The sequence below is a fragment of the Pseudophryne corroboree genome, chromosome 5 (assembly GCF_028390025.1).
Source record: "Pseudophryne corroboree isolate aPseCor3 chromosome 5, aPseCor3.hap2, whole genome shotgun sequence".
Taxonomy (NCBI): Eukaryota; Metazoa; Chordata; class Amphibia; order Anura; family Myobatrachidae; genus Pseudophryne; species Pseudophryne corroboree.
In genome coordinates, this window is record NC_086448.1 from 632419222 (window position 1) to 632446647 (window position 27426).

Below are 27426 nucleotides of genomic sequence, written 5' to 3' on the forward strand. Positions count from 1 at the left end.
AACCTGGAAGAAGGGGACTACATGATGTCTCGGGACATCAAGGATGCTTACCTTCATGTCAAAATTTACCCTTCTCACCAAGGGTACCTCAGGTTATGGTACAGAACTGTCACTATCAGTTCAGACGCTGCCGTAGGGATGGTCCACGACACCCCGGGTCTTTACCAAGGTAATGGCCGAAATGATATCCCTTCGAAGGAAGGGAATTTTAGTTATCCCTTACTTGGACGATTCCCTGATAAGGGTAAGATCCAGGGAACAGTTGGAAGTCGGTGTAGCACTATCTCAGGTAGTGTTGCGGCAGCACGATTGGATTCTCAATATTCCAAAATCGCAGCTGGTTCCGACGACTTGTCTTCTGTTTCCTAGGGATGTTCCTGGACACAGTCCAGAAAAAAGGTGTTTCTCCCGGAAGAGAAAGCCAGGGAGTTATCCGAGCTAGTCAGGAACCTCCTAAAACCGAACCAAGTCTCAGTGCATCAATGCACAAGGGTTCTGGGTAAAAAATATATGTTTCCAGGACGGCTGGAGTCAGGAAATCTGACTCGCTGTTTATCCTGTGTGCACCCAACAAGCTGGGTGCTCCTGCTTCTAAGCAGACTATTGCTCGTTGGATTTGTAGTACAATTCAGCTTGCACATTCTGTGGCAGGCCTGCCACAGCCAAAAATCTGTAAATGCCCACTCCACAAGGAAGGTGGGCTCATCTTGGGCGGCTGCCCGAGGGGTCTCGGCTTTACAACTTTGCCGAGCAGCTACTTGGTCAGGAGCAAATACGTTTGTAAAATTCTACAAAATTGATATCCTGGCTGAGGAGGACCTGGAGTTCTCTCATTTGGTGCTGCAGAGTCATCCGCACTCTCCCGCCCGTTTGGGAGCTTTGGTATAATCCCCATGGTCCTTACGGAGTCCCCAGCATCCACTTAGGACGTTAGAGAAAATAAGAATTTACTTACCGATAATTCTATTTCTCATAGTCCGTAGTGGATGCTGGGCGCCCATCCCAAGTGCGGATTGTCTGCAATACTTGTACATAGTTATTGTTACAAAAATCGGGTTATTATTGTTGTGAGCCATCTTTCAGAGGCTCCTCTGTTATCATGCTGTTAACTGGGTTCAGATCACAGGTTATACGGTGTGATTGGTGTGGCTGGTATGAGTCTTACCCGGGATTCAAAATCCTTCCTTATTGTGTACGCTCGTCCGGGCACAGTATCCTAACTGAGGCTTGGAGGAGGGTCATAGGGGGAGGAGCCAGTGCACACCAGTTAGTCCTAAAGCTTTCTTTAGATGTGCCCAGTCTCCTGCGGAGCCGCTATTCCCCATGGTCCTTACGGAGTCCCCAGCATCCACTACGGACTATGAGAAATAGAATTATCGGTAAGTAAATTCTTATTTTCTCTTACGTCCTAGAGGATGCTGGGGTCCACATTAGTACCATAGGGTATAGACTGGTCCCTTGGGAGCCATGAGCACTTTAAGAGTTTAAAGTGTGGGCTGGCTCCTCCCTCTATGCCCCTCCTACCAGACTCAGTTTAGAAAAAGTTCCCGGAGGCACAGAGTTAGGTACAGGGAGACTGCTGGCAACAGCCTCCCTGCTTTGTGGGACTTGAAGGGGGGGGGGGGGGGGGGGGGGGAGTAGGATCCAACCCTAGAGGTTAATGGCCCCTATCTCCGCTGACAGGACACTGAGCTCCTGAGGGTGATGATTGCAAGCCCAAGAGGCAACCGCTCACTCCCGCAGCACTGCCGCCACCCCCTAACAGAGCCAGAAGATCGAGGTGGTGAGTGTGACGCCGGTGCCCCGATAAGCGGGTCACCGGCGAGAATGGCGGCACAGGGGTAGGAGCACAGTTGTGCGATACTGTGAGGGGCGCCCTGGGCCAGCGCAATACCCTAAACACTGGTCACTATGGCTATCAGGGACTCTGTACTGCTGCTAGCAACGATTTACCTCAGGCCAGTATAAAATCAGAAGTGCGGGAAGACGCGCCATTACAGGGGGCGGAGCTTCTCAGAGCGGATCCAGCACTCACCAGCGCCATTTTCTCTCTGCAGATCACAGCCAAGAGACCCTCCACATAACTCCAGCTATCCTGTACGGTACCAGGGGGCTATAGAAGGAGGGGAGAGTGTTATTCACTGTTATTTCTCTGACGTCCTAGTGGATGCTGGGAACTCCGTAAGGACCATGGGGAATAGCGGCTCTGCAGGAGACTGGGCACAACTAAAGAAAGCTTTAGGACTACCTGGTGTGCACTGGCTCCTCCCTCTATGACCCTCCTCCAGACCTCAGTTAGAATTTTGTGCCCGGCCGAGCTGGATGCACACTAGGGGCTCTCCTGAGCTCTTAGTAAAGAAAGTATATTTTAGGTTTTTTATTTTCAGTGAGATCTGCTGGCAACAGACTCACTGCTACGAGGGACTTAGGGGAGAGAAGCGGACCTACCTGCTTGCAGCTAGCTTGGGCTTCTTAGGCTACTGGACACCATTAGCTCCAGAGGTATCGAACACAGGCCCAGCCTCGGTCGTCCGGTCCCGGAGCCGCACCGCCGTCCTCCTTGCAGAGCCAGAAGCAAGAAGATCGTCCAGGAAATCGGCGGCAGAAGACTCCGGTCTTCATTAAGGTAGCGCACAGCACTGCAGCTGTGCGCCATTGCTCCCTGTGCACACCACATACTCCGGTCACTGATGGGTGCAGGGCGCTGGGGGGGGGGCACCCTGGGCAGCAATTAGAGTACCTTAAGAGTGGCAAATCACACATAATATAGCCTAATAAGCCATATATGTGTAAAATACCCCTGCCACATTATGATTATAAGAGCGGGAGAAGTCTGCCGAAAAAGGGGCGGGGCTATCTCCCTCAGCACACTGGCGCCATTTTCTCTTTACAGTGCAGCTGGAAGACAGCTCCCCAGGCTCTCCCCTGTAGTTTTCAGGCTCAAAGGGTTAAAAAGAGAGGGGGGGCACTAAATTTAGGCGCAAATCTGTGTATTATAGCAGCTATAAGGGAAAAATCACTGTGGGTAGTGTGAATCCCTGCATTATATAGCGCTCTGGTGTGTGCTGGCATACTCTCTCTCTGTCTCCCCAAAGGACTTTGTGGGGTCCTGTCCTCAGTCAGAGCATTCCCTGTGTGTGTGCGGTGTGTCGGTACGGCTGTGTCGACATGTTTGATGAGGAGGCTTATGTGGAGGCGGAGCAGATGCCGATAAATGTGATGTCACCCCCTGTGGGGTCGACACCTGAGTGGATGGACATGTGGAAGGAATTACGTGACAGTGTCAACTCCTTACATAAAATGTTTGACGACATAGCAGATGTGGGACAGCCGGCTTCTCAGCCCGTGCCTGCCCAGGCGTCTCAAAAGCCACCAGGGGCCCTAAAACGCCCACTACCTCAGATGGCAGACACAGATGTCGACACGGATACTGACTCCAGTGTCGACGACGATGAGACTACTGTACATTCCAATAGAGCCACCCGTTACATGATTACGGCAATAAAAAATGTGTTGCACATTTCTGATATTACCCCAGGTACCACAAAAAAGGGTATTATGTTTGGGGAGAAAAAAGCTTCCAGTGGTTTTTTCCCCCATCTGATGAACTAAATGTGTGAAGAAGCGTGAGTTTCCCCCAATAAGAAACTGGTAATTTCTAAAAGGTTACTATGGCGTACCCTTTCCCGCCAGAGGATAGGTCACGTTGGGAGACATTCCCTAGGGTGGATAAAGCGCTCACACGTCTGTCAAAGAAGGTGGCACTACCGTCTCAGGACACGGCCGCCCTAGAGGAGCCTGCAGATAGAATGCAGGAGGCTATCCTGAAGTCTGTATATACACACTCAGGCATTATACTGAGACCAGCTATTGCTTCAGCATGAATGTGCAGTGCTGCAGCTGCGTGGTCAGATTCTCTGTACCTTAAGACAGGGACACTATATTGCTAACCATAGAGCATATTAAAGACGCAGTCTTATACATGAGAGATGCACAGAGGGATAATTGCCGACTGGCATCTAAAATAAACGCAATGTCCATTCTGCCAGGAACTCGGCAGTGGACAGGTGTTGCTGATTCTAAAAGGCACATGGAAGTTTTGCCTTACAAGGGTGAGGAGTTGTTTGGGGATGGTCTCTCGGACCTCGTTTCCACAGCTACAGCTGGGAAATCAACAGTTTGCCCCATGTTCCCTCACAGCCAAAGAAAGCACCGTATTATCAGGTACAGTCCTTTCGGCCCCAGAAAGGCAAGCGGGTTAAAGGCGCGTCCTTTCTGCCCAGAGGCAGAGGTAGAGGGAAAAAGCTGCAGCATACAGCCAGTTCCCAGGAACAAAAGTCCTCCCCCGCTTCCTCTAAGTCTACCGCATGACGCTGGGGCTCCACAGGCGGAGCCAGGTATGGTGGGGGCCCGTCTCAAGAATTTCAGCGACCAGTGGGCTCGCTCACGGGTGGATCCCTGGATTCTACAGGTAGTATCTCAGGGGTACAAGCTGGAATTCGAGACGTCTCCCCCTCGCCGTTTCCTCAAATCTGCCTTGCCGACAGCTCCCTCAGACAGGGAGGCAGTGCTGGAGGCAATTTCACAAGCTGTATTCGCAGCAGGTGATAGTCAAGGTACCCCTTCTTCAACAGGGACGGGGTTACTATTCCACAATGTTTGTGGTACCGAAACCGGACGGTTCGGTGAGACCCATTTTAAATTTGAAATCCTTGAACACTTATATACGAAGGTTCAAGTTCAAAATGGAATCGCTCAGGGCGGTTATTGCAAGCCTGGACGAAGGGGATTACATGGTATCACTGGACATCAAGGATGCTTACCTGCATGTCCCCATTTACCCCCCTCACCAGGAGTACCTCAGATTTGTGGTACAGGACTGTCATTACCATTTCCAGACGTTGCCGTTTGGTCTATCCACGGCACCGAGGGTATTTACCAAGGTAATGGCAGAGATGATGATACTCCTTCGAAGGAAGGGAGTTATAATTATCCCGTACTTGGACGATCTCCTTATAAAGGCGAGGTCCAGGGAACAGTTGCTGATCGGAGTAGCACTAGCTGGGGCAGTGCTACAACAGCACGGCTGGATCCTGAACATTCCGAAGTCGCAGCTGGTTCCTACAACGCGTCTACTGTTCCTGGGGATGGTTCTCGGCACAGAACAGAAAAAAAGTGTTTCTCCCGGAGGAGAAGGCCAAGGAGTTGTCATCTCTAGTCAGAGACCTCCTAAAACCAAAACAGGTGTCGGTGCACCATTGCACGCGAGTCCTGGGAAAGATGGTGGCTTCTTACGAAGCAATTTCATTCGGAGGGTTCCATGCAAGGATCTTTCAGTGGGATCTGTTGGACAGGTGGTCCGGATCGCATCTCCAGATGCATCGGCTGATAACCCTGTCTCCAAGGGCCAGGGTGTCGCTGTTGTGATGGCTGCAGAGTGCTCATCTTCAAGAGGGCCGCAGATTCGGCATACAGGACTGGGTCCTGGTGACCTCGGATGCCAGCCTTCGAGGTTGGGGGGCAGTCACACAGGGAAGAAACTTCCAAGGACAATGGTCAAGTCAGGAGACTTCCCTACACATAAATATTCTGGAACTAAGGGCCATTTGCAATGCCCTAAGTCAGGCAAGACCCCTGCTTCAAAACCAGCCGGTGGTGATCTAGTCAGACAACATCACGGCGGTCGCCCATGTAAACCGACAGGGCGGCACAAGAAGCAGGATGGCAATGGCACAAGGATTCTCCGATGGGCGGAAAATCATGTGTTAGCACTGTCAGCAGTGTTCATTCCCGGAGTGGACAACTGGGAAGCAGACTTTCTCAGCAGACACGACCTCCACCCGGGAGAGTGGGGACTTCATCCAGAAGTCTTCCAAATGATTGTACACCATTGGGAAGGGCCACAGGTGGACATGATGGCGTCCCGCCTCAACAAAAAGCTAAAATGTTATTGCGCCAGGTCAAGGGACCCTCAGGCGATAGCTGTGGACGCTCTGGTAACACCGTGGGTGTACCAGTCGGTGTATGTGTTCCTTCCTCTGCCTCTCATACCCAAGGTACTGAGAATAATAAGAAGGAGAGGAGTAAGAACTATACTCGTGGTTCCGGATTGACCAAGAAGATCTTGGTACCCAGAACTTCAAGAAATGATCTCAGAGGACCCATGGCCTCTGCCGCTCAGACAGGACCTGCTGCAGCAGGGGCCCTGTCTGTTCCAAGACTTACCGCGGCTGCGTTTGATGGCATGGCGGTTGAACACCGGATCCTGAAGGAAAAGGGCATTCCGGAGGAAGTTATCCCTACGCTAATTAAAGCTAGGAAAGAAGTGACCGCAAACCATTATCACCGCATATGGCGGAAATATGTTGCGTGGTGCGAGGCCAGGAAGGCCCCAACGGAGGAATTCAGCTGGGTCGATTTCTGCACTTCCTACAGTCAGGGGTGACTATGGGCCTAAAATTGGGTTCCATTAAGGTCCAGATTTCGGCTCTATCGATTTTCTTCCAAAAAGAACTGGCTTCACTACCTGAAGTTCAGACATTTGTTAAGGGAGTGCTGCATATTCAGCCCCCTTTTGTGCCCCCAGTGGCACCTTGGGATCTCAACGTGGTGTTGGATTTCCTAAAGTCGCATTGGTTTGAACCACTTAAAACCGTGGAACTAAAATATCTCACGTGGAAAGTGGTCATGCTGTTGGCCTTGGCTTCGGCCAGGCGTGTGTCAGAATTGGCGGCTTTGTCTTGTAAAAGCCCTTATCTGATTTTCCATATGGATAGGGCGGAACTGAGGACTCGTCCCCAATTTCTCCCAAAGGTGGTTTCAGCGTTTCATTTGAACCAGCCTATTGTGGTGCCTGCGGCTACTTGTGACTTGGAGGACTCCAAGTTGCTGGACGTAGTCCGGGCCCTAAAAATCTATGTTTCCAGAAAGACTGACTCGCTATTTATCCTGCATGCGCCCAACAAGTTGGGTGCACCTGCTTCAAAGCAGACTATTGCTCGCTGGATCTGTAGCACGATTCAACTTGCACATTCTGCGGCTGGACTGCCGCATCCTACATCTGTAAAAGCCCATTCCACGAGGAAGGTGGGCTCTTCTTGGGCGGCTGCCCGAGGGGTCTCGGCTTTACAACTTTGCCGAGCAGCTACTTGGTCGGGGTCAAACACATTTGCTAAAATTCTACAAGTTTGATACCCTGGCTGAGGAGGACCTAGAGTTCGCTCATTCGGTGCTGCAGAGTCATCCGCTTTCTCCCGCCCGTTTGGGAGCTTTGGTATAATCCCCATGGTCCTTACGGAGTTCCCAGCATCCACTAGGACGTCAGAGAAAATAAGATTTTACTCACCGGTAAATCTATTTCTCGTAGTCCGTAGTGGATGCTGGGCGCCCGTCCCAAGTGCGGATTGTCTGCAATACTTGTATATAGTTATTGTTTAACTAAAGGGTTATTGTTGAGCCATCTGTTGAGAGGCTCAGTTATATTTCATACTGTTAACTGGGTATAGTATCACGAGTTATACGGTGTGATTGGTGTGGCTGGTATGAGTCTTACCCGGGATTCAAAATCCTTTCCTTATTGTGTCAGCTCTTCCGGGCATAGTATCTTAACTGAGGTCTGGAGGAGGGTCATAGAGGGAGGAGCCAGTGCACACCAGGTAGTCCTAAAGCTTTCTTTAGTTGTGCCCAGTCTCCTGCGGAGCCGCTATTCCCCATGGTCCTTACGGAGTTCCCAGCATCCACTACGGACTACGAGAAATAGATTTACCGGTGAGTAAAATCTTATTATTGCTGTTTAATCTATTAAGGTTACTCAGTCAGCGCCAGGCATTTATCATATAACTGCCTACTGGGGCGCTGTGTGTGCTGGCTCCTTATACTCTGTCTCTCCCTGAAGGTACTCTGGGGGAAATTGTGTCTGACATTTTCCTGTGTGTGTGTGTGTGTGTATGGTTATATATCTCACATTACCATGTCTAGGGACTCTGTTTCTTGTGCTGCAGAGTGTGTATCTTCTCCAGAGGAGTCTTCCATGTACTCAGGAATGCAATATACTGTCTCAGCCCTCTGAATCCGAACCCCAATGGGTGGATTCTTTTAAGGGAATGATATCCCAGATTTCATCTAGGATTGCTCATAATGAGACTGGATCACAGGTTTTGAAAAGATCTGTAGAGGTTTTGGCCTTCATTCCGAGTTGTTAGCTGCTTTTAGCAGCATTGCACACGCTAGGCCGCCGCCCTCTGGGAGTGTATTTTAGCTTAGCAGAATAGCGAACGAAAGAGTAGCAGAATTGCGAATAAATAATTCTTAGCAGTTTCTGAGTAGCTCGAGACTTACTCCTACACTGCGATCAGCTCAGTCCGTTTCGTTCCTGGTTTGACGTCACAAACACGCCCTGCGTTCGGCCAGCCACTCCCCTGTTTCCCCAGACACTCCCGCGTTTTATCCTGGCACGCCTGCGTTTTTCCGCACACTCCCAGAAAATGGTCAGTTTCCGCCCAGAAACACCCACTTCCTGTCAATCACACTCCGATCACTTCAACGATGAAAATTCTTCGTTCGGACATGAGTAAATCTACTAAGTTTTGTGCTAAAATACTTAGCGCATGCGCGCTGCGTACCATGCGCATTTCTGCCTTAATCGCTCCGTTGCGAAAATCGGCAACGAGCGAACAACTCGGAATGACCCACTTTGTCGTGTTCAGCTCCCGCTACCTCATCCAAGTCCCCTGTTGTACATCCTAAAAAGCGTGCTCTTGCACAAATAATGCATGTTGACACGGATACCGACTCTGATTCAGAGGACTGTGATGGTGATATACGTGGGGGGGGGGGGCATCCCTTGCTAAGGGGGTGCGACTCATAATTGAGGCTATTAGGGATATTTTACACATTACTGATAAGGTTCCTGAGCAAGTGGAGGAGGCTTACTTTACTGACCATGAGAAAGCCTCCCTTACCTTCCCTGCGTCTAAAGAATTGAACGCATTTTTGAAAAATCCTGGGAAAATTCGGGGGGAAAAGTTTCAGATCCCTAAAAGGTTTCTCATTGCTTTTCCTTTCCCTGAGGAGGATAGGAAAAAGTGGGAAAACCCACCGGTCGTAGACGCTTCTGTTTCTAGGTTGTCTAAAAAAAGTGGTTTTACCTGTTCCTGGGTCCACAGCTTTAAAGGAGTCGGCTGACCGCAAGATTGAGGCTACACTCAAATCTTTATACAAAGCAAATGGCGTAGCTTTGAGACCCACTATTGTTTGTGCATGGATTTCTAAAGGCACTTTACTAGAGGATTTAGATTCTATGGATAGAAGTGACATTGAATTGTTTTTGCGTCACATACAGGATTCTGCAGGTTTAATGGTGGAAGCCATGAAAGACCTTGGACATCTGAACGCGAGAGCTTCTTCCATGTCTGTCTCGGCACGCAGAGATCTCTGGCTGTCCCAATGGTCTGCGGACGCGGAATCCAAGAAAAGTGTGGAGAACCTACCCTTCACAGGTCGGGCTCTGTTTGGGGAAGCGTTAGATGCGTTGATCTCCATGGCAACTGCGGTTAAGTCAACTTTTCTTCCCTCTGCTACACCACCGACTAAGAAATCATATTCTACGTCTGCGATGCAATCCTTTTGAACGCAAAAGCAAACGAGTCCAAATCCCCCTCCACTTTCTTTAGAGTTGGTCGGCGGAAATCCCGAAAAGTTGCACCCACAGGTTCCCAGGAACAGAAGTCTGGTTCTGCTTCCTCACAATCCTCGGCATGACGGTGGACCTCCCAGCCTGGAGATCGGGCATGTGGGAGCAAGACTAAGAAATTTCGGTCATGTCTGGGCGTCCTCAGGCCTGGACCCCTGGGTACAAGATATTGTTACCCAGGGGTGCAGACTGTTGCCAGCTTCGCTGACATAAAGTGCTATCCTACAGGAAGCCATTAAAAAATTGCTAAGGTCAAATATCATTGTTCCAGTTCCACCTCACCTACACCACAAGGGTTATTACTCAAACCTGTTTGTGGTACCGAAACCGGATGTTTCGGTAAGACCGATATTAAACCTAAAGTCATTGAACCCCTACTTGAGGGAATTCAAATTCAAGATGGAGTCTCTGAGAGCAGTGATCTCAGGTCTGGAGGAGGGGGAATTCCTGGTATCCCTGGATATCAAGGATGCGTACCTTCACATTCCGATCTGGCCGACTCACCAGGCTTATCTCAGATTTGCGCTGCTGGACTGTCACCATCAGTGTCAGGCGCTGCCATTTGGCCTCTCCAGGGCACCAAGAGTGTTCACCAAGGTTATGGCTGAGTTGATGCTACTCCTCCGAAAACAGGGTGTGAACATAATTCCTTATCTGGACTACCTGCTGATAAAAACGTCTTCCAGGGAGAAGCTATTACAGAACATTGCTCTCTCAACTCAACCGCTACAGGATCATGGATGGATCCTGAACCTTCCAAAATCGCATTTGGAGCCATCGAGGAGACTGTCCTTCCTGGGGATGATCCTCGACACGAAAGTACAGAGGGTGTTTCTACCGGAAGAGAAAGCGTTGGTGATGCAAGCAATGGTCCGGGAGGTCTTGAAGCCAAACCGGGTATCTGTTCATCAGTACATTCGCCTTCTGGGGAAGATGGTTGCCTCCTACGAGGCTCTACAATACGGAAGATTTCATGCACGGCCCTTCCAACTGGATCTCTTGGACAAATGGCTGGGATCTCATCTTCACATGCCCAAGAGGATACGTCTGTCTCCGAAAGCCAGAATCTTGCTTCTCTGGTGGCTGCAAACCTCTCACATACTAGAGGTCCGCAGGTTCGGGATTCAGAATTGGATCCTCCTAACCACAGATACAAGTCTCAGAGGTTGGGGAGCAGTCACCCAAGGGGAAAACTTCCAGGGAAGGTGGTCAAGCGGTACTATTCCAGGTCGAGGGATACACAAGCAGTGGGCGCCCTAGTAACTCCGTGGGTGTTCAAGTCAGTGTATGTGTTCCCTCCACTTCCACTCATCCCAAGGATTCTCAAACTAATCAAAAGAACAAGAGTTCAGGCGATCCTCATTGCTCCAGACTGGCCAAGAAGGACTTGGTATGCGGATCTTCTGGGGTTACTGCTGGAAGATCCGAGGCCTCTTCCTCTTCGGGAGGACCTTCTGCAACAGGGGCCGTTCGCTTATCAAGACTTACCATGGCTACGTTTGGCGGTATGGAGGTTGAACGCCAGATCTTAGCTCGGAAGGGCATTCCGAACAAAGTTATTCCTACCCTGATACAGGCTAGGAAAGGTGTAACGTCAAGACATTACCATCGCATTTGGAAATAGTATGTGTCTTGGTGTGAATCCAAGAATTTTCCTACAGGGGAGTTTCAACTTGGACGGTTTTCTCCTCTTCCTGCAAGCAGGTGTGGATGTGGGCCTGCGTTTGGGCTCCATAAAAGTCCAGATTTCGGCCTTGTCCATTTTCTTCCAGAAACAATTGGTTGCCTCTGCTGAGGTTCAGACTTTCTTGAAAGGGGTTCTGCACATCCAATCTCCCTTTGTGCCTCCCATGGCACCTTGGGATCTCAACATGGTGCTGCAGTTCCTGCAATTGGATTGGTTTGAGCCTTCACAGGAGGTTGAGGTCAAGTTTCTTACTTGGAAGGCTGTCACACTCTTGGCATTGACATCTGCTAGACGTGTGTCAAAATTGGGGGCATTGTCCTGCAAGAGCCCTATTTGATTTTTCAAGCAGATAGAGCTGAGCTCAGGACGCGTCAGCACTGTCTTTCGAAGGTTGTGTCTACTTTTCATATCAATCAACCTATTGTGGTGCCAGTGGCTACTGACTCCTCAATCACCTCGACGTCCTTGAATGTTGTAAGGGCTTTAAAGATTTGTGTGATGATTACCTCTCGTCACAGAAAGTCGGACGCTCTGTTTGTCCTTTATGATCCCAACAAGGTTGGGTGTCCTGCGTCTAAGCAGACGATTTCTCGATCAGATGTACTATCCAGCATGCTTATTCTACGGCAGGTTTGCCGTGTCCATCGTCTGTTAAGGCCCACTCTACTCGTAAGGTGGGTTCTTCCTGGGCAGCTGCTCGGGGTGTCTTGGCTTTACAACTTTGCCGAGCAGCAACTTGGTCAGGGTCGAACACGGTTGCTAAGTTCTACATGTTCGATACTTTGGCCTATGAGGACCTAAAGTTTGGTCAGTCGGTTCTGCAGGAGCCTCCTAGCTCTCCCTCCCGTACTGGGAGCTTTGGTACATCCCCATGGTACTAATGTGGATCCCAGCATCCTCTAGGACGTAAGAGAAAATAGGATTTTAATTACCTACCGATAAATCCTTTTCTCGTAGTCCATAGAGGATGCTTGGCGCCCGCCCAGCGCTTAGTTTTCCTGGATTTGTTACTTAGTTAAGTACTGCAATGTTACTTGGTTAAGTACTGTTGTTCAGCCGTTGCTGAATTGTTTCAAGCTGGTTAGCTTGGCTTTCTGTTGTTATGGGTGAGCTGGTGTGAATTTCACCACTATCTGTGTATTTCCTTCTCTCGAAATATGTCCGTCTCCTCAGGCACAGTTTCTAGACTGAGTCTGGTAGGAGGGGCACAGAGAGAAGAGCCAGCCCACACTAGCTGGTTAGCTTGGCTTTCTGTTGTTATGGGTGAGCTGGTGTGAATTTCACCACTATCTGTGTATTTCCTTCTCTCGAAATATGTCCGTCTCCTCAGGCACAGTTTCTAGACTGAGTCTGGTAGGAGGGGCACAGAGAGAAGAGCCAGCCCACACTATTAAACTCTTAAAGTGCCCATGGCTCCCAAGGGACCCGGCTATACCCCATGGTACTAATGTGGACCCCAGCATCCTCTACGGACTACGAGAAAAGGATTTACCGGTAGGTAATTAAAATCCTATAATAATAATAATAAAAATAAATATATATATATACACACACACACAGAAAACCACAGCACTCGCCACCCCAGAAGCGGGGTACAGCAATGCACTAACCACTCAAAGGGTGGGGTGCACGTAACACAGCACTCGCCATTCCAGAAGAGGGGTACACAGCTGCACTTACCACTCACAGGGTGGGGTGCATGTAGCCCATAACCACATCGCTCTAATACATACAAACAGAAAACCCACTTTGGTGAGTGCTGGGTTTTCTGTTTGTGTGTGTATGTATATATATAGATAGATAGATAGATAGATATAGATGAAACAAAATAGGCGGCACTCTAGAGTAATGCTGACAAAATAAACACACCTTGTTTAGTGCATCTGATCCAGTGTGTGTGCTGTCTGTATTTTTGCTTTTTCTTCATCACGTTAGACTTGGCACCTTATTTAATTTTTTTCCTGTTTTATTTTGGGTAAGTGCCTATTGTATACACACATACTGTATATGTATGTATGAAAGTATGGGATCCGATCTCTAGGTCGACAGGGTCTCTAGGTTGACATGTTCTTGGTCGACAAATCAAAAGGTCGACATGAGTTTTTCGCAATTTAAAAAAAAAACTTTTTCATAGTTAACGATCCACGCTACGATTGGGAATAGTAACCTTGCCCAAAGCATGGCGAGCAAAGTGAAACGGTGCACTAATTGGGGTTCCCGGTCACTGTACGGAGAAAACGACACCGATTTTTTTTTTTAAAAAGTAATGTCGACCTTTTGACCGGTTGACCTACAGACCCTGTCGACCAATAGTGGTCCACCTAGACACGGTCGACCTTCAATACCACACCCGTATTGTGTTTTTTTTCTAAGGATGCTTCCTTGAGATAGTTAACACTATGCAATCTATATAATTAGTACTTGCAGGCATGAAGTAAAACGTATATAGCATGTAGTCCTTAGCATGTATAAAACAATGGGTTCGGTATGACATCCCGGTGGTCGGGATGCCGGTGGTCACATGACCGACAGCAACATCCTGACATCAGAGGTGGTTGTATTTTTACCCTCCCCTACCTTAACCCTACCTCTAACCCACCAAGGGTGGTGGCTAAGGCTAACCCCCCCTCTAGTGTTTAACCCTAACCTCTCCCACCCCCAGTGCCTAACAGTAACACCCACCCCCTGCCCCTTAACTCGAACTTCAATACTTACCTTCGGGAAGTCAGATATCGGTGTCCAGCTCCAGCCTCCTGAGTGGTGTCAGGATTCCGGAGTCTGTCACAAGACCGCCGGCATCCCGAACAACCATAGGCTTCAAACAGTGCAGTTATCTCATTCGACACACATATGATGCAGGGGATACGGTCATTAGGTCAACCACACTTAGGTGGACATGGTCATTAGGTCGACATGAGTTTTTCACATTTTTTTCCTTAATTTTTTGAACTTTTTCATACTTTACGATCCACGTGGACTACGATTGGGAATAGTAACCTTGCCCGTACCGTGGCGAATGTCACTTTGCGAAGAAAACGACACCAAAAAAGTAAAAAAAAAACCTTATGTTGACCATTTTCCATGTCGACCTAATGCATGTCGACCAACAGTGGTCGACCTAATGACCCATACCCTGATGCAGCTAGAAAGTTTGTGTGTTACGGCGATAATCAGTCTTTCTGTACATATTAAGGCACTGGGATGTACCAGTAATGTTTCATGTTCTATGGTAGGTACATGAAGTACTTTAATGAGTACGGCAGACGTGTTTACCACAAAGATTAGTGGTCTCCATAATGACAGGTTGTTACCACATCGCAGGTAAACATTATTGAATCAATTTTAATTTATATAGTGTCTGGTTCTGGAAATGGCCAGTGATCTTCCAATGTGTTTTCAGCCTAGAACAGAGGTTCTAAAGCTGTGTGTCATGGCACCCGGGGGTACCTTGGACTGGTGTTCCAGGACCAATTCAAATTTATGGCAATAACCAGTGCTGGTGGCTGCCAGTCATAAAATATATATACAAACAGAAGCAAATCCTATCCCTCGCCACACAATTGAACCTAAGGATGGCATATAAAACTATTTTAATTAATTTAATATTTCTTTCTAAATTTCTCAATAAGAAACTTTTGGCCTCAGGGTGCCGCCAAAAAAATTCTGATACTCTAGGGCGCCGTGATTCCAAAAAGTTTGGGAGCAACTGGCCTTAGAGGCTTTATCAAATATTTAAACTCCAGTGTGTGATTGTGTATAATTTCACCTCTACCACATGAATGGGATTGCATCTCTCTCCAGGGATGTCATGTTACATATACATGTACATATACAGTCTGACCAGAGGCTCCTAACAGTCTTACAGATGAGTCCTAAAAATTCAGACATAAATTTTCTTTGCTTAACACTAACAGTTACATTGTTTCTACTTTTTTTAGAGCTTCTGATGAAAATTAACAAACTGAAGACCCAGAGATGTTTGTAAGTCTCACTGCAGCATAATATTTGATGTACCTTTTTAAAACGTATAAAGTGATAGTTGGTTTTGTTGGTTTCTAAAAGGTAGTTTTTTAAAAGTCTGTTTACTCTCCTTGACCCACTAATACCCTTTTCACACCGCACAAATAACCCGGTATCGACCTGGCATATTGCCGCGTCGACATGGGTCGGTGTGCGGTGTGAAAGGTGCATAGCCAAAATCGCGGGTCGCCTGACCTGGCAATTCAACCCGGGAATAAAGCAGTGTTATACCCGGGTTGAATACTGGGTCAGTGGCTGCGTAAACGGGATCCCGGGTCCCGTTCACTACAGCAGAAAGAGGTGGCGCGGATATGAGCTCATCTCCCAGCGCCACCTCCGCCCCGCCGACTGCTCCGCCCCCCCACTGCTTTGGCAGCCCGCCCGGCATATTGCCTGGTCGGGGAAGCCTACAGCAACGGCCAATGCCGGATCCCACCTGGGAAGGACCAGTTTCCAATTCCCGGGTGGGATCCGGCATTGGCAGTGTGAAAGGGGTATTAGTGATTTTTTTAATTTAAGTATTAGCACACTTACTCTTCCTAGTAGGCAGCACATGTCAGCCTACCTCCTAACTCATGTGGGTTTTAGTATTCTAACTGGTAAAAATGTTACTTGGTGGCAGTGGGTAAATACATAAGTAACATGTTAATAGTACAAAATCCTCAGAAGAAGTTCTGTCATGTGGCAGACAAGGGTGTCCATAACACAAAAACAGAAATAAAGCATTAAAAATGAATGTAAAAAGTAGTGGTTTACATATGAAATACATTTAGATAATTTCTCTGTAGTTATTAAATTGGAAGTTTGTTAGTCAGTTGTAGAACTTGTCTAATGATCCCATTACTGCTGATACTATATACTGTACTGTACAGTGTGTCTGTACCGTGCCACAGTCTCTTTATGTAGTGTGCATTTTGTTGTCCTTATGCAGCATTTTGAACTGTCTGCATGTGCAATCACAATAATCGGGATTTCTGCAATACATACTTTGCATTACTAACATGTCCAGTATTTGCTATGTAAGCTTTTCACGCGGGAGCTGTGTCTGCACATGATAATTATCAGAGAGCTTCCGTTGTGACTTAATGCATACCACACCAAATGCCTAAATGATTGTTTGCTAGAGTCTCTCGACAAGCGCTCCATTGTAGGTACAATAGCTGTGTATAGGCGTTCTTGTTCTCCGTGACCCTTGCTGAATACCTGAGGTTTAATATTTCAGAGCTGATAACCAGTGTGACAATGAATGCCTTATGTTTTTCCAAACTTTCCCATTGAATCTAATGATCTCTGAGAGACTGGGCCACAAACCATGATTGCCAATGCAATTCTTAGCCAAGCTGTCAGTCATTTCACAAAAAGCAACCTGCAGATACAATTTTAACATGTCTCCAGCCAACTTTCTCACGGTTAAGCACTAAAGAAAGTTTTGCATTTTATTTTTCCTGGCTTCAGATGCTTACTACTTTTTCATTTTTTAAGGGCCCAATACACGGACTACTAGATAGAACTCCACTTAATCGAACCTATCTGTAGAAGACTATTAATTATGAAAGTAAAAATATTATATATTAATTGTGTGTGTGTGTATCCCCACCACCACCATTTTCCTATGTCATTATTTTGTAACGTACCTACTTCATTATTCACTGCTACAATAGCTTTCCAGGCAGATGCAAAACACTCAAAGGTGACTAACTTGTTACTGAGTGTAACCTCCCATTACAGATTCACTGTTGCTTTTTTGACTTGACAGTCAGTGTATTGAAGGAAAATGATATGCAACATATTTATGTGTATCTATGTAGGGATGCTCAGAGGCTGGAAGAATTTTACTCCAAAAACCAGCAGCTGCGGGAGCAGCAGAAAGCTCTTCATGACACTATCAAAGTACTGGAAGACCGGTAAGGAGTACATGCGGAATACTCTAAACTATTGTTTGCAAAGTAATATAAACAGTCTACACAGCACAAGTAGTAGGTCATTAAACTTGGTGCAAACTATTTGTATTGTGTAATGCAGTAGTTCCCAAACTCTTTTTACATCACAGTGCCTTAGCATATTAGCATTTTTTCCATGGCAGCCCTAGGCCAAAAGTTTCTCAGTGTGAAACGCTGCAACAATTATTAAGTAAATTGTGCATACTGTCATCCTTAGGTTCATTTGTAGTATACAGGGTTGTGTTTCTTTTTGTCCACATATTTTATGATTGCCAGCCTCACCCAATGTTTTTGCCTATCACATTGATTAAAATCATTTTATTAGGTACTGGACCACCAGTGGCACCCCTGCAAGTGTTCTGCGGCACCCAGTTTGGTGAACCACTGGTGTAATGAATGTTATTCAAAGGCTTAGGGAATGCCTAGATTAATATTGTAGCCGGTTGAACGATTTTTCAAACTATATGAACGATATTGCTAGCATCGTCTGGGACACTAATGGTGGCTAATTTAAATAATGAGCTGGCATTACGGAGTGGCTATTATGATGAATATCGTTCGTCGTTCATTGTTCACCGCGTACACACTGAACGATATACACTTTTACATGAAAGATATAGGCAAAATTGAAGTTCAGAAAACAGAAACCCTAGGTGACGATGGGCGAGGGCGCGTATCACTCATCGTATACACACTGGACTATACTGTGAACGATATCGCTCCTAAAGCCAAAAATAAGCGAACAATATCTTCGAGTGTATATGGGCCTTTAGGAGCAGGTGTTATGTCCACTACTAGAAGACGCACAAACAAATTGGTAATTGCTGAAATAGTAGGTGAAGTTATGGTAATCACACTTCTAAGGTTTTTCCCTTATTACGAGCAATTAAAATTGTGTGGACTTCTTATATTTGATCCCCATTTAAGCAATATCATCTTCAGTACATTTTTTCTTTATTCAATATTGAATTTTAATGACATTTTCACAACAAAAAAACAATGGAGTACAAGACAAAAAGAGGGAGAAATGGATACACAAGCAGAATAAGGCCCATAGGCCAGGGTACATCAAACAGAGCACGGAACAATAACAGACACAGATACAGTTGGACAAAAAGATTACTCTTGTTTAAAAAGAATGTATCATTTTAGGCAGAGAAACATGTTGATACAGTGGCTTTATATAGGCACTGGCTTTAATTTATGTATGTGTTACAGACTTTCACAGAAATATGGCAGCATGCAGTATGAGTAATTGTCTGTTACTTCAATGATGTTTCTAACCGTATTTCTCTTTCAGCCATGGGTGACACAGGAAAACCAAGGGGTACAACTGGTGCTAGAGGAGTCTGGCTAAAAAGTTAATTTTGAGACAGCTCAGGCTTCTCCTCCCAAAATACCCCACCTTCTTTCCAGGGCAGTTTCAGTGCCCTTAGGTGCTGGGCACATTTTTCTGATGCTTCTGCCGCTGTGTTTTTTATTTTATTTTTAGTGTTGGGACCAACGGCGGAGCTGCTTCTTAACAACGATCACACCTGCCGCCCATTTCCATCACAGAGCTCTGGTGTGCTGTGATGGCAGGTTAGAGACAGCGGTACTGCTGCAGCTAATTAACAAGGCAGAACTGAACCAGAGAGAAAACCTAGGCACCGGAGTAACCTGGGAGCACAGGGCTGAAGCACCTACTACAGAGTAGTAACCTGAAGCACTGGCACCCTTACTATGAACCAGCCCCCTTTTAACAGGAGAGACCTCCCTGGATTGGCTGGACACAGTGTAGAGCCGTTGCTATTGGCTCAGGATTTGGTCTCCAGTATGTTGGCCTCCAGCACCGCTGACACGCCAGCAGCGACACTTTAGCAGACTCAGACCTCTGCCCTGGCAGTCGCCACGAGCGGACTTGCTGCAGCAGCCCATCTCCGCCGCCTACCAGCCACGGAATCGGCAGCCCCGGATTCGTGGTAAGCCCCCGGACACTGACACTCTACCCACGGAGCCTAATAAGCAAGCGGAGAGCCGCGGCAGCAGTCTGAACGTCAGGGAGTCAGATAAGTGGCTTCCCATATAGTGGGAAACCATTTCTTAAAACAGCATGTTCTTCACTCAGTGTGGGGGTCACAGAAGGGAGGGCCATAGAGGGCCCGGTTCTCCAATCCTCACTAGACCACCAGGGAAGTTACTTTACCAATGGGACTCCTTTGATGAATGGTGGGCGTCCCAGTAATGGTTGCCTAACCAGCAGCTCGTGGACCATTGGGCACGCCCCGCTATAGACATGATGGCATCTTTTTTTTAACCAAAAACTGTTACTGTGCTGATGGTTTTCTAGATCTTCTGCTAATTTTCCTTTATCCTCCAATGTCTTTCCTTCCTTGGGTCATTTGCAAGTTAAAACAGAAGGGCAGGACAGTCATCGTATTTGGTCCAGATTGGCCATGCAGAGCATGGCATGCGACACTTATCACCATGTCTGGAAGGTTAACTCCTGGTGTGCACTGCCAAAGTTAGACCAAGCAGCTTTCCATATTTCTAGGATTTTGTGTTTTTTGCAGACAGGGTTGTATTTGGTTCTTTGTCGTTTCTGCTCCTTCCGTTTATTTCCAGAGATGCTTAGCACCTCTTCCTGCAATAGGGACTTTTTTCAGGGGTACTTCACATTCCGTTTTCCTTTTGGCAATTTCTTCTGCCTGTCGAGTCTCGTAGTTGAACTCCTTGTCTCATAGATCTCCGTTCCTGATTTTTCACACAGACCATCTCTGTCTTTTTTTTTTTTTTTTTTTTAAGGTGGTTTCATGTAAATCAGGAGATTATGGTTCCGTCTTTTTTTTTTTTTTTTTTTTTTTGTGTAAGAGGGTCTCTCAGAATCCTCTGTTCTTGGACTGGCTTTCCGTATTTACATGGATAGGTCTAAAGATTTTCGTAGCATGGACTCTTTGTTTGCCTTATATTCTGTTATCAAACGGCGTTGGCTCATTTCCAAACAGATCATTGCACAATGGATTCTGGAAGTCATCTGTCAGGCTTACTCTTTAGCTAACCTTCCGGCCCCAGTATCTGGATGGTCGGGGCCTCACGGAAATTCTGCATGGGGCTTCGATTAAGCAGCTTTGCAGTGCTGTTTCTTGATCATCGGCACATACTTTTATTAAGTTCTTCCTCTTTGACACCTTCGCCTCCAAGGACGCTAATTTCTGGTGAAGGGTATTCCCATCCTTAGAGGACAGCTTTGGGACATCCCCATGGTTTTCCAGTGTCCCCCATGGCTGAGATAGAAAACAAGATTTTGGTTCTTTCCTGATAAATCTATTTCTCTGATGCCATGGGGGGACATTGGATGACCTCCCGTTAGCTCCCAGCTTTGCTTGGGAGTTGTTCGGGTTGCGCAGCACCGTGTCAGCTAATCCTCAGGTGTGGATGTGTTTGCTTGCCTGGATCTTTCCTCCTCTTCATCTCCCCTCTGTCTTTTTTAGGCTTTTTTGCTAGTGTAAACTGCCGTCCCTGGCAAGGGGGCATAGTATAGGGGATGAGGATCCTGAGCTGTCATAAAATTTTTAGTGCACAGACTACACAACACCAGCTTATACCCCATGGTTTTCCAGTGTCCCCCCCCCAAATCTTGTTTGGCTTTTTTTTTTTTTTAAACAATGTTTATTTGTCTATTTTAAAATAAAACAAACAATAGAATGGGTATAAACAATACCCTTGGCATCTCAGCGGTACATGAACAATTTATGGGGTATGCAAAACAAAAACCTAATAAGTACATATTGTAAAAACCCAAATCGTGTTTTCTTACATTGCTTTAGCACTTTATAGTTCATATAATGGGCACAATGGCATCAGTAAATGACTGTACTAATATTGGAAAATATTGTAAATGTCTGTGCGCTTATTTTAACCAGGCTACGGGCAGGACTGTGTGACCGCTGTGCAGTGACAGAGGAGCACATGAGGAAGAAACAACAGGAATTTGAAAATATCCGACAGCAGAACCTGAAACTCATCACCGAGCTTAGTGAGAATTTTTTCCATGTTCTGTAGATCACTTGGCACAATCTCTTGCCTGCCTAAAAGTAATGCACGCGTGATCATTGGGATAATGCAGAGTAACAGATCTGCCTAAACGTTTCACTTATGGATGGTAAAATGGTCCTGTGCCTTGCATCATCGCTCCATGTCTGCTGTGTGTTTGTGTTTTAGTATTAATAGTAACACACGTCTCGTGACTGCAGCCGTATAACAACTGAGCACAATATTGCAACCGTTTTATGCACTAGAATCTGATATTCCAAAACTTTACTAACGTGCTAATCCCGGGAAAATGTTTGTTCCTCTCTCCACCCACAATCAAGAGCTTGTTTAGCCATACTACTCGCACACAATTGATTTCCCAGTTCTGTATTGCAGAGCCATAGGATAAAAACAGAGGAACATGCTTCTGAAATGTTACGGTTTGTGGTACTGTAGTCTTAAATTGGCCAGTGAATACTGAATATGAGTCTGATGCAGTGGCTGTATCTGCAGGTAGTTGCAGAAGCCAAATTGACTAACTTATGGTAATGCGAGTTTCCATGTGGCTTCAAGCAGGAAGGCGCTCTGCCCACTGTCGTCCCATCCGCATCTGCGATAATTAGTACACATTGCACAAGCCACTTGCTAGGTGCAGGAGATCTGTCTGAAACAGGCTTCCATTCTCCGTATGTACGACTCGGAATAGCATAGAAATCAAGCTCTACACACACATGATACTTCACAAATCAACCGTTCCGTGTGATCACACTATCGCCGCCCAATTCCTGTCCCAAAACACCCATTTCTCTAACGTCCTAAGTGGATGCTGGGGACTCCGTAAGGACCATGGGGATAGTGGCTCCGCAGGAGACTGGGCACATCTAAAGAAAGCTTTAGGACTATCTGGTGTGCACTGGCTCCTCCCCCTATGACCCTCCTCCAAGCCCAAGTTAGATCTCTGTGCCCGAACGAGAAGGGTGCACACTAGGGGCTCTCCTGAGCTTCTTAGTGAAAGTTTTAGATTAGGTTTTTTATTTTCAGTGAGACCTGCTGGCAACAGGCTCACTGCATCGAGGGACTAAGGGGAGAAGAAGCGAACTCACCTGCGTGCAGAGTGGATTGGGCTTCTTAGGCTACTGGACATTAGCTCCAGAGGGACGATCACAGGCCCAGCTTGGATGGGTCCCAGAGCCGCGCCGCCGGCCCCCTTACAGAGCCAGAAGGCAGAAGAGGTCCGGAAAATCGGCGGCAGAAGACGTCCTGTCTTCAACAAGGTAGCGCACAGCACTGCAGCTGTGCGCCATTGCTCTCAGCACACTTCGGTCACTGAGGGTGCAGGGCGCTGGGGGGGGCGCCCTGAGACGCAATAAAAACACCTTGGATGGCAAAAAAATGCATCACATATAGCTCCTGGGCTATATGGATGCATTTAACCCCTGCCAGAATCCATAAAAAAGCAGGAGAAAAGTCCGCAAAAAAGGGGCGGAGCCTATCTCCTCAGCACACTGGCGCCATTTTCCCTCACAGCTCCGTTGGAGGGAAGCTCCCTGTCTCTCCCCTGCAGTCACTACACTACAGAAAGGGTTAAAAAAAGAGAGGGGGGCACTAATTAGGCGCAGTATTAACTATATAGCAGCTATAAGGGGAAAAACACTTATATAAGGTTATCCCTGTATATATATATATATATATATATATAGCGCTCTGGTGTGTGCTGGCAAACTCTCCCTCTGTCTCCCCAAAGGGCTAGTGGGGTCCTGTCCTCTATCAGAGCATTCCCTGTGTGTGTGCTGTATGTCGGTACTTTTGTGTCGACATGTATGAGGAGAAAAATGATGTGGAGACGGAGCAGATTGCCTGTAATAGTGATGTCACCCCCTAGGGGGTCGACACCTGAGTGGATGAACTGTTGGAAGGAATTACGTGACAGTGTCAGCTCTGTATAAAAGACAGTGGTTGACATGAGACAGCCGGCTACTCAGCTTGTGCCTGTCCAGACGTCTCATAGGCCGTCAGGGGCTCTAAAGCGCCCGTTACCTCAGATGGCAGATATAGACGCCGACACGGATACTGACTCCAGTGTCGACGGTGAAGAGACGAATGTGACTTCCAGTAGGGCCACACGTTACATGATTGAGGCAATGAAAAATGTTTTACACATTTCTGATAATACGAGTACCACCAAAAAAGGGGTATTATGTTCGGTGAGGAAAAACTACCTGTAGTTTTCCTGAATCTGAGAAATTAAATGAGGTGTGTGATGATGCGTGGGTTTCCCCCGATAACAACGGATAATTTCTAAAATGTTATTGGCATTATATCCTTTCCCGCCAGAGGTTAGGGTGCGTTGGGAAACACCCCCTAGGGGGGATAAAGCGCTCACACGCTTGTAAGGGCTCTACCTTCGCCTGAGATGGCCGCCCTTAAGGATCCTGCTGATAGAAAGCAGGAGGGTATTCTAAAAGGTATTTACACACATACTGGTGTTATACTGCGACCAGCAATCGCCTCAGCCTGGATGCGTTGTCCATTTCTACCAGTAGAGGGTTATGGACACGTCAGTGGTCAGGTGATGCGTATTCCAAACGGCATTTGGAAGTATTGCTTTATTAAGGGAGGAGTTATTTGGGGTCGGTTCTTTCAGACCTGGTGGCCACGGCAACAGCTGGGAATTCCACGTTTGTACCCCAGGTCGCCTCTCAACATGAGAAGACGCCGTATTATCAGGCGCAGTCTTTTCGTGGACAAGCGGGCAAAAGGTTCCTCATTTCTGCCCCGTGACAGAGGGAGAGGAAAAAGGCTGCAGAAATCAGCCAGTTCCCAGGAACAGAAACCCTCTCCCGCCTCTGCCAAGCCCTCAGTATACGCTGGGGCTTTACAAGCAGAATCAGGCACGGTGGGGGGCCCGTCTCAATGAATTTCAGCGCGCAGTGGGCTCACTCGCAAGTAGACCCCTGGATCCTTCAGGTGATATCTCAGGGGTACAAATTAGAATTCGAGACGTCTCCCCCTCGCCGTTTCCTAAAGTCGGCTTTACCGATGTCTCCTTCTGACAGGGAGACAGTTTTGGAAGCCATTCACAAGCTGTATTCCCAGCAGGTGATAATCAAGATACCCCTCCTGCAACAGGGAACGGGGTATTATTCCACACTGTTGTGGTACCGAAGCCGGACGGCTCGGTGAGACCGATTCTAAATCTAAAATCTTTGAACACTTACGTACAGAGGTTCAAATTCAAGATTGAGTCACTCAGAGCAGTGATTGCGAACCTGGAAGAAGGGGACTACATGATGTCTCGGGACATCAAGGATGCTTACCTTCATGTCAAAATTTACCCTTCTCACCAAGGGTACCTCAGGTTTATGGTACAGAACTGTCACTATCAGTTCAGACGCTGCCGTATGGATGGTACACGGCACCCCGGGTCTTTACCAAGGTAATGGCCGAAATGATGATATTCCTTCGAAGGAAGTGAATTTTAGTTATCCCTTCCTTGGACAATTCCCTGATAAGGGTAAGATCCAGGGAACAGTTGGAGGTCGGTGTAGCACTATCTCAGGTAGTGTTGCGGCAGCACGATTGGATTCTCAATATTCCAAAATCGCACCTGGTTCTGACGACGTGTCTTCTGTTCCTAGGGATGATCCTGGACACAGTCCAGAAAAAGGTGTTTCTCCCGGAGGAGAAAGCCAGGGAGTTATCCGAGCTAGTCAGGAACCTCCTAAAACCGAGCCAAGTCTCAGTGCATCAATGCACAAGGGTTCTGGGTAAAATGGTGGCTTCCTACGAAGCAATCCCATTCGGCAGATTCCACGCAAGAACTTTCCAGTGGGACCTGCTGGACAAATGGTCCGGATCGCATCTTCAGATGCATCAGCGGATAACCCTGTCACCAAGGACAAGGGTGTCCCTCCTGTGGTGGTTGCAGAGTGCTCATCTTCTAGAGGGCCGCAGATTAGGCATTCAGGACTGGGTCCTGGTGACCACTGATGCCAGCCTGCGAGGCTGGGGAGCAGTCACACAGGGAAGGAATATCCAGGGCTTATGGTCAAGCCTGGAGACATCACTTCACATAAATATCCTGAAGCTAAGGGACATTTACAATGCTCTAAGCTTAGCAAGACCTCTGCTTCAAGGTCAGCCGGTGTTGATCCAGTCGGACAACATCACGGCAGTCACCCACGTAAACAGACAGGGTGGCACAAGAAGCAGGAGGGCAATGGCAGAAGCTGCAAGGATTCTTCGCTGGGCGGAAAATCATGTGATAGCACTGTCAGCAGTATTCATTCCGGGAGTGGACAACTGGGAAGCAGACTTCCTCAGCACGACCTCCACCCGGGAGAGTGGGGACTTCACCCAGAAGTCTTCCACATGATTAAAAACTCGACAGGTATTGCGCCAGGTCCAGGGACCCTCAGGCAATAAGCTGTAGACGCTCTGGTAACACCGTGGGTGTACCAGTCAGGGTATGTGTTCCCTCCTCTGCCTCTCATACCCAAGGTACTGAGATTGATAAGATGGAGAGGAGTAAGCACTATATTCGTGGTTCCGGATTGGCCAAGAAGGACTTGGTAACCGGAACTTCAAGAGATGCTCACGGAGGATCCGTGGCCTCTACCTCTAAGAAGGGACCTGCTCCAGCAAGGACCCTGTCTGTTCCAAGACTTACCGCGGCTGCGTTTGACGGCATGGCGGTTGAACGCCGGATCCTGAAGGAAAAAAGGCATTCCGGATGAAGTCATCCCTATCCTGATCAAAGCCAGGAAGGATGTAACCGCAAAAACATTATCACCGCAATTGGCGAAAATATGTTGCGTGGTGCGAGGCCAGTAAGGCCCGAAGGAGGAAATTCAACTGGGTCGATTCCTACATTTCCTGCAAACAGGAGTGTCTATGGGCCTGAAATTGGGGTCCATTAAGGTTCAAATTTCGGCCCTGTCAATTTTCTTCCAAAAAGAACTAGCTTCAGTCCCTGAAGTTCAGACGTTTGTAAAAGGGGTACTGCATATACAGCCTCCTTTTGTGCCTCCAGTGGCACTTTGGGATCTCAATGTAGTTTTGGGTTCCAAAAGTCACATTGGTTTGAACCACTTAAATCTGTGGAGTTAAAATATCTCACATGGAAAGTGGTCATGCTGTTGGCCCTGGCCTGGGCCAGGCGCGTGTCAGAATTGGCGGCTTTATCCTGAAAAAGCCCTTATCTGATTTTCCATTCGGACAGGGCGGAATTGAGGACTCGTCCTCAGTTTCTCCCCAAGGTGGTTTCAGCGTCTCACCTGAACCAACCTATTGGTGGTGCCTGCGGCTACTAGTGACTTGGAGGCCTCCAAGTTGCTAGACGTTGTCAGTGCCCTGAAAATATATGTTTCCAGGACGGCTGGAGTCAGGAAATCTGACTCTCTGTTTATCCTGTGTGCACCCAACAAGCTGGGTGCTCCTGCTTCTAAGCAGACTATTGCTCGTTGGATTTGTAGTACAATTCAGCTTGCACATTCTGTGGCAGGCCTGCCACAGCCAAAAATCTGTAAATGCCCACTCCACAAGGAAGGTGGGCTCATCTTGGGCGGCTGCCCGAGGGGTCTCGGCTTTACAACTTTGCCGAGCAGCTACTTGGTCAGGAGCAAATACGTTTGTAAAATTCTACAAAATTGATATCCTGGCTGAGGAGGACCTGGAGTTCTCTCATTTGGTGCTGCAGAGTCATCCGCACTCTCCCGCCCGTTTGGGAGCTTTGGTATAATCCCCATGGTCCTTACGGAGTCCCCAGCATCCACTTAGGACGTTAGAGAAAATAAGAATTTACTTACCGATAATTCTATTTCTCATAGTCCGTAGTGGATGCTGGGCGCCCATCCCAAGTGCGGATTGTCTGCAATACTTGTACATAGTTATTGTTACAAAAATCGGGTTATTATTGTTGTGAGCCATCTTTCAGAGGCTCCTCTGTTATCATGCTGTTAACTGGGTTCAGATCACAGGTTATACGGTGTGATTGGTGTGGCTGGTATGAGTCTTACCCGGGATTCAAAATCCTTCCTTATTGTGTACGTTCGTCCGGGCACAGTATCCTAACTGAG

The 27426-nt window shown here is 47.4% G+C and overlaps 1 protein-coding gene across 4 annotated transcripts in view; it reads left to right on the forward strand.

The window, feature by feature from the left end:
- RBBP8 (RB binding protein 8, endonuclease) overlaps positions 1–27426 on the forward strand; it is a 313130-nt gene that overhangs the window by 158970 nt on the left and 126734 nt on the right. For all 4 annotated transcript variants that reach the window (XM_063923586.1, XM_063923585.1, XM_063923587.1 and 1 more), the window contains exons 3-5: positions 15317–15359; positions 17207–17302; positions 21241–21353. In XM_063923586.1, the coding sequence (XP_063779656.1) occupies positions 15317–15359; positions 17207–17302; positions 21241–21353 (252 nt within the window). The remainder of the gene's footprint in view (positions 1–15316; positions 15360–17206; positions 17303–21240; positions 21354–27426) is intronic.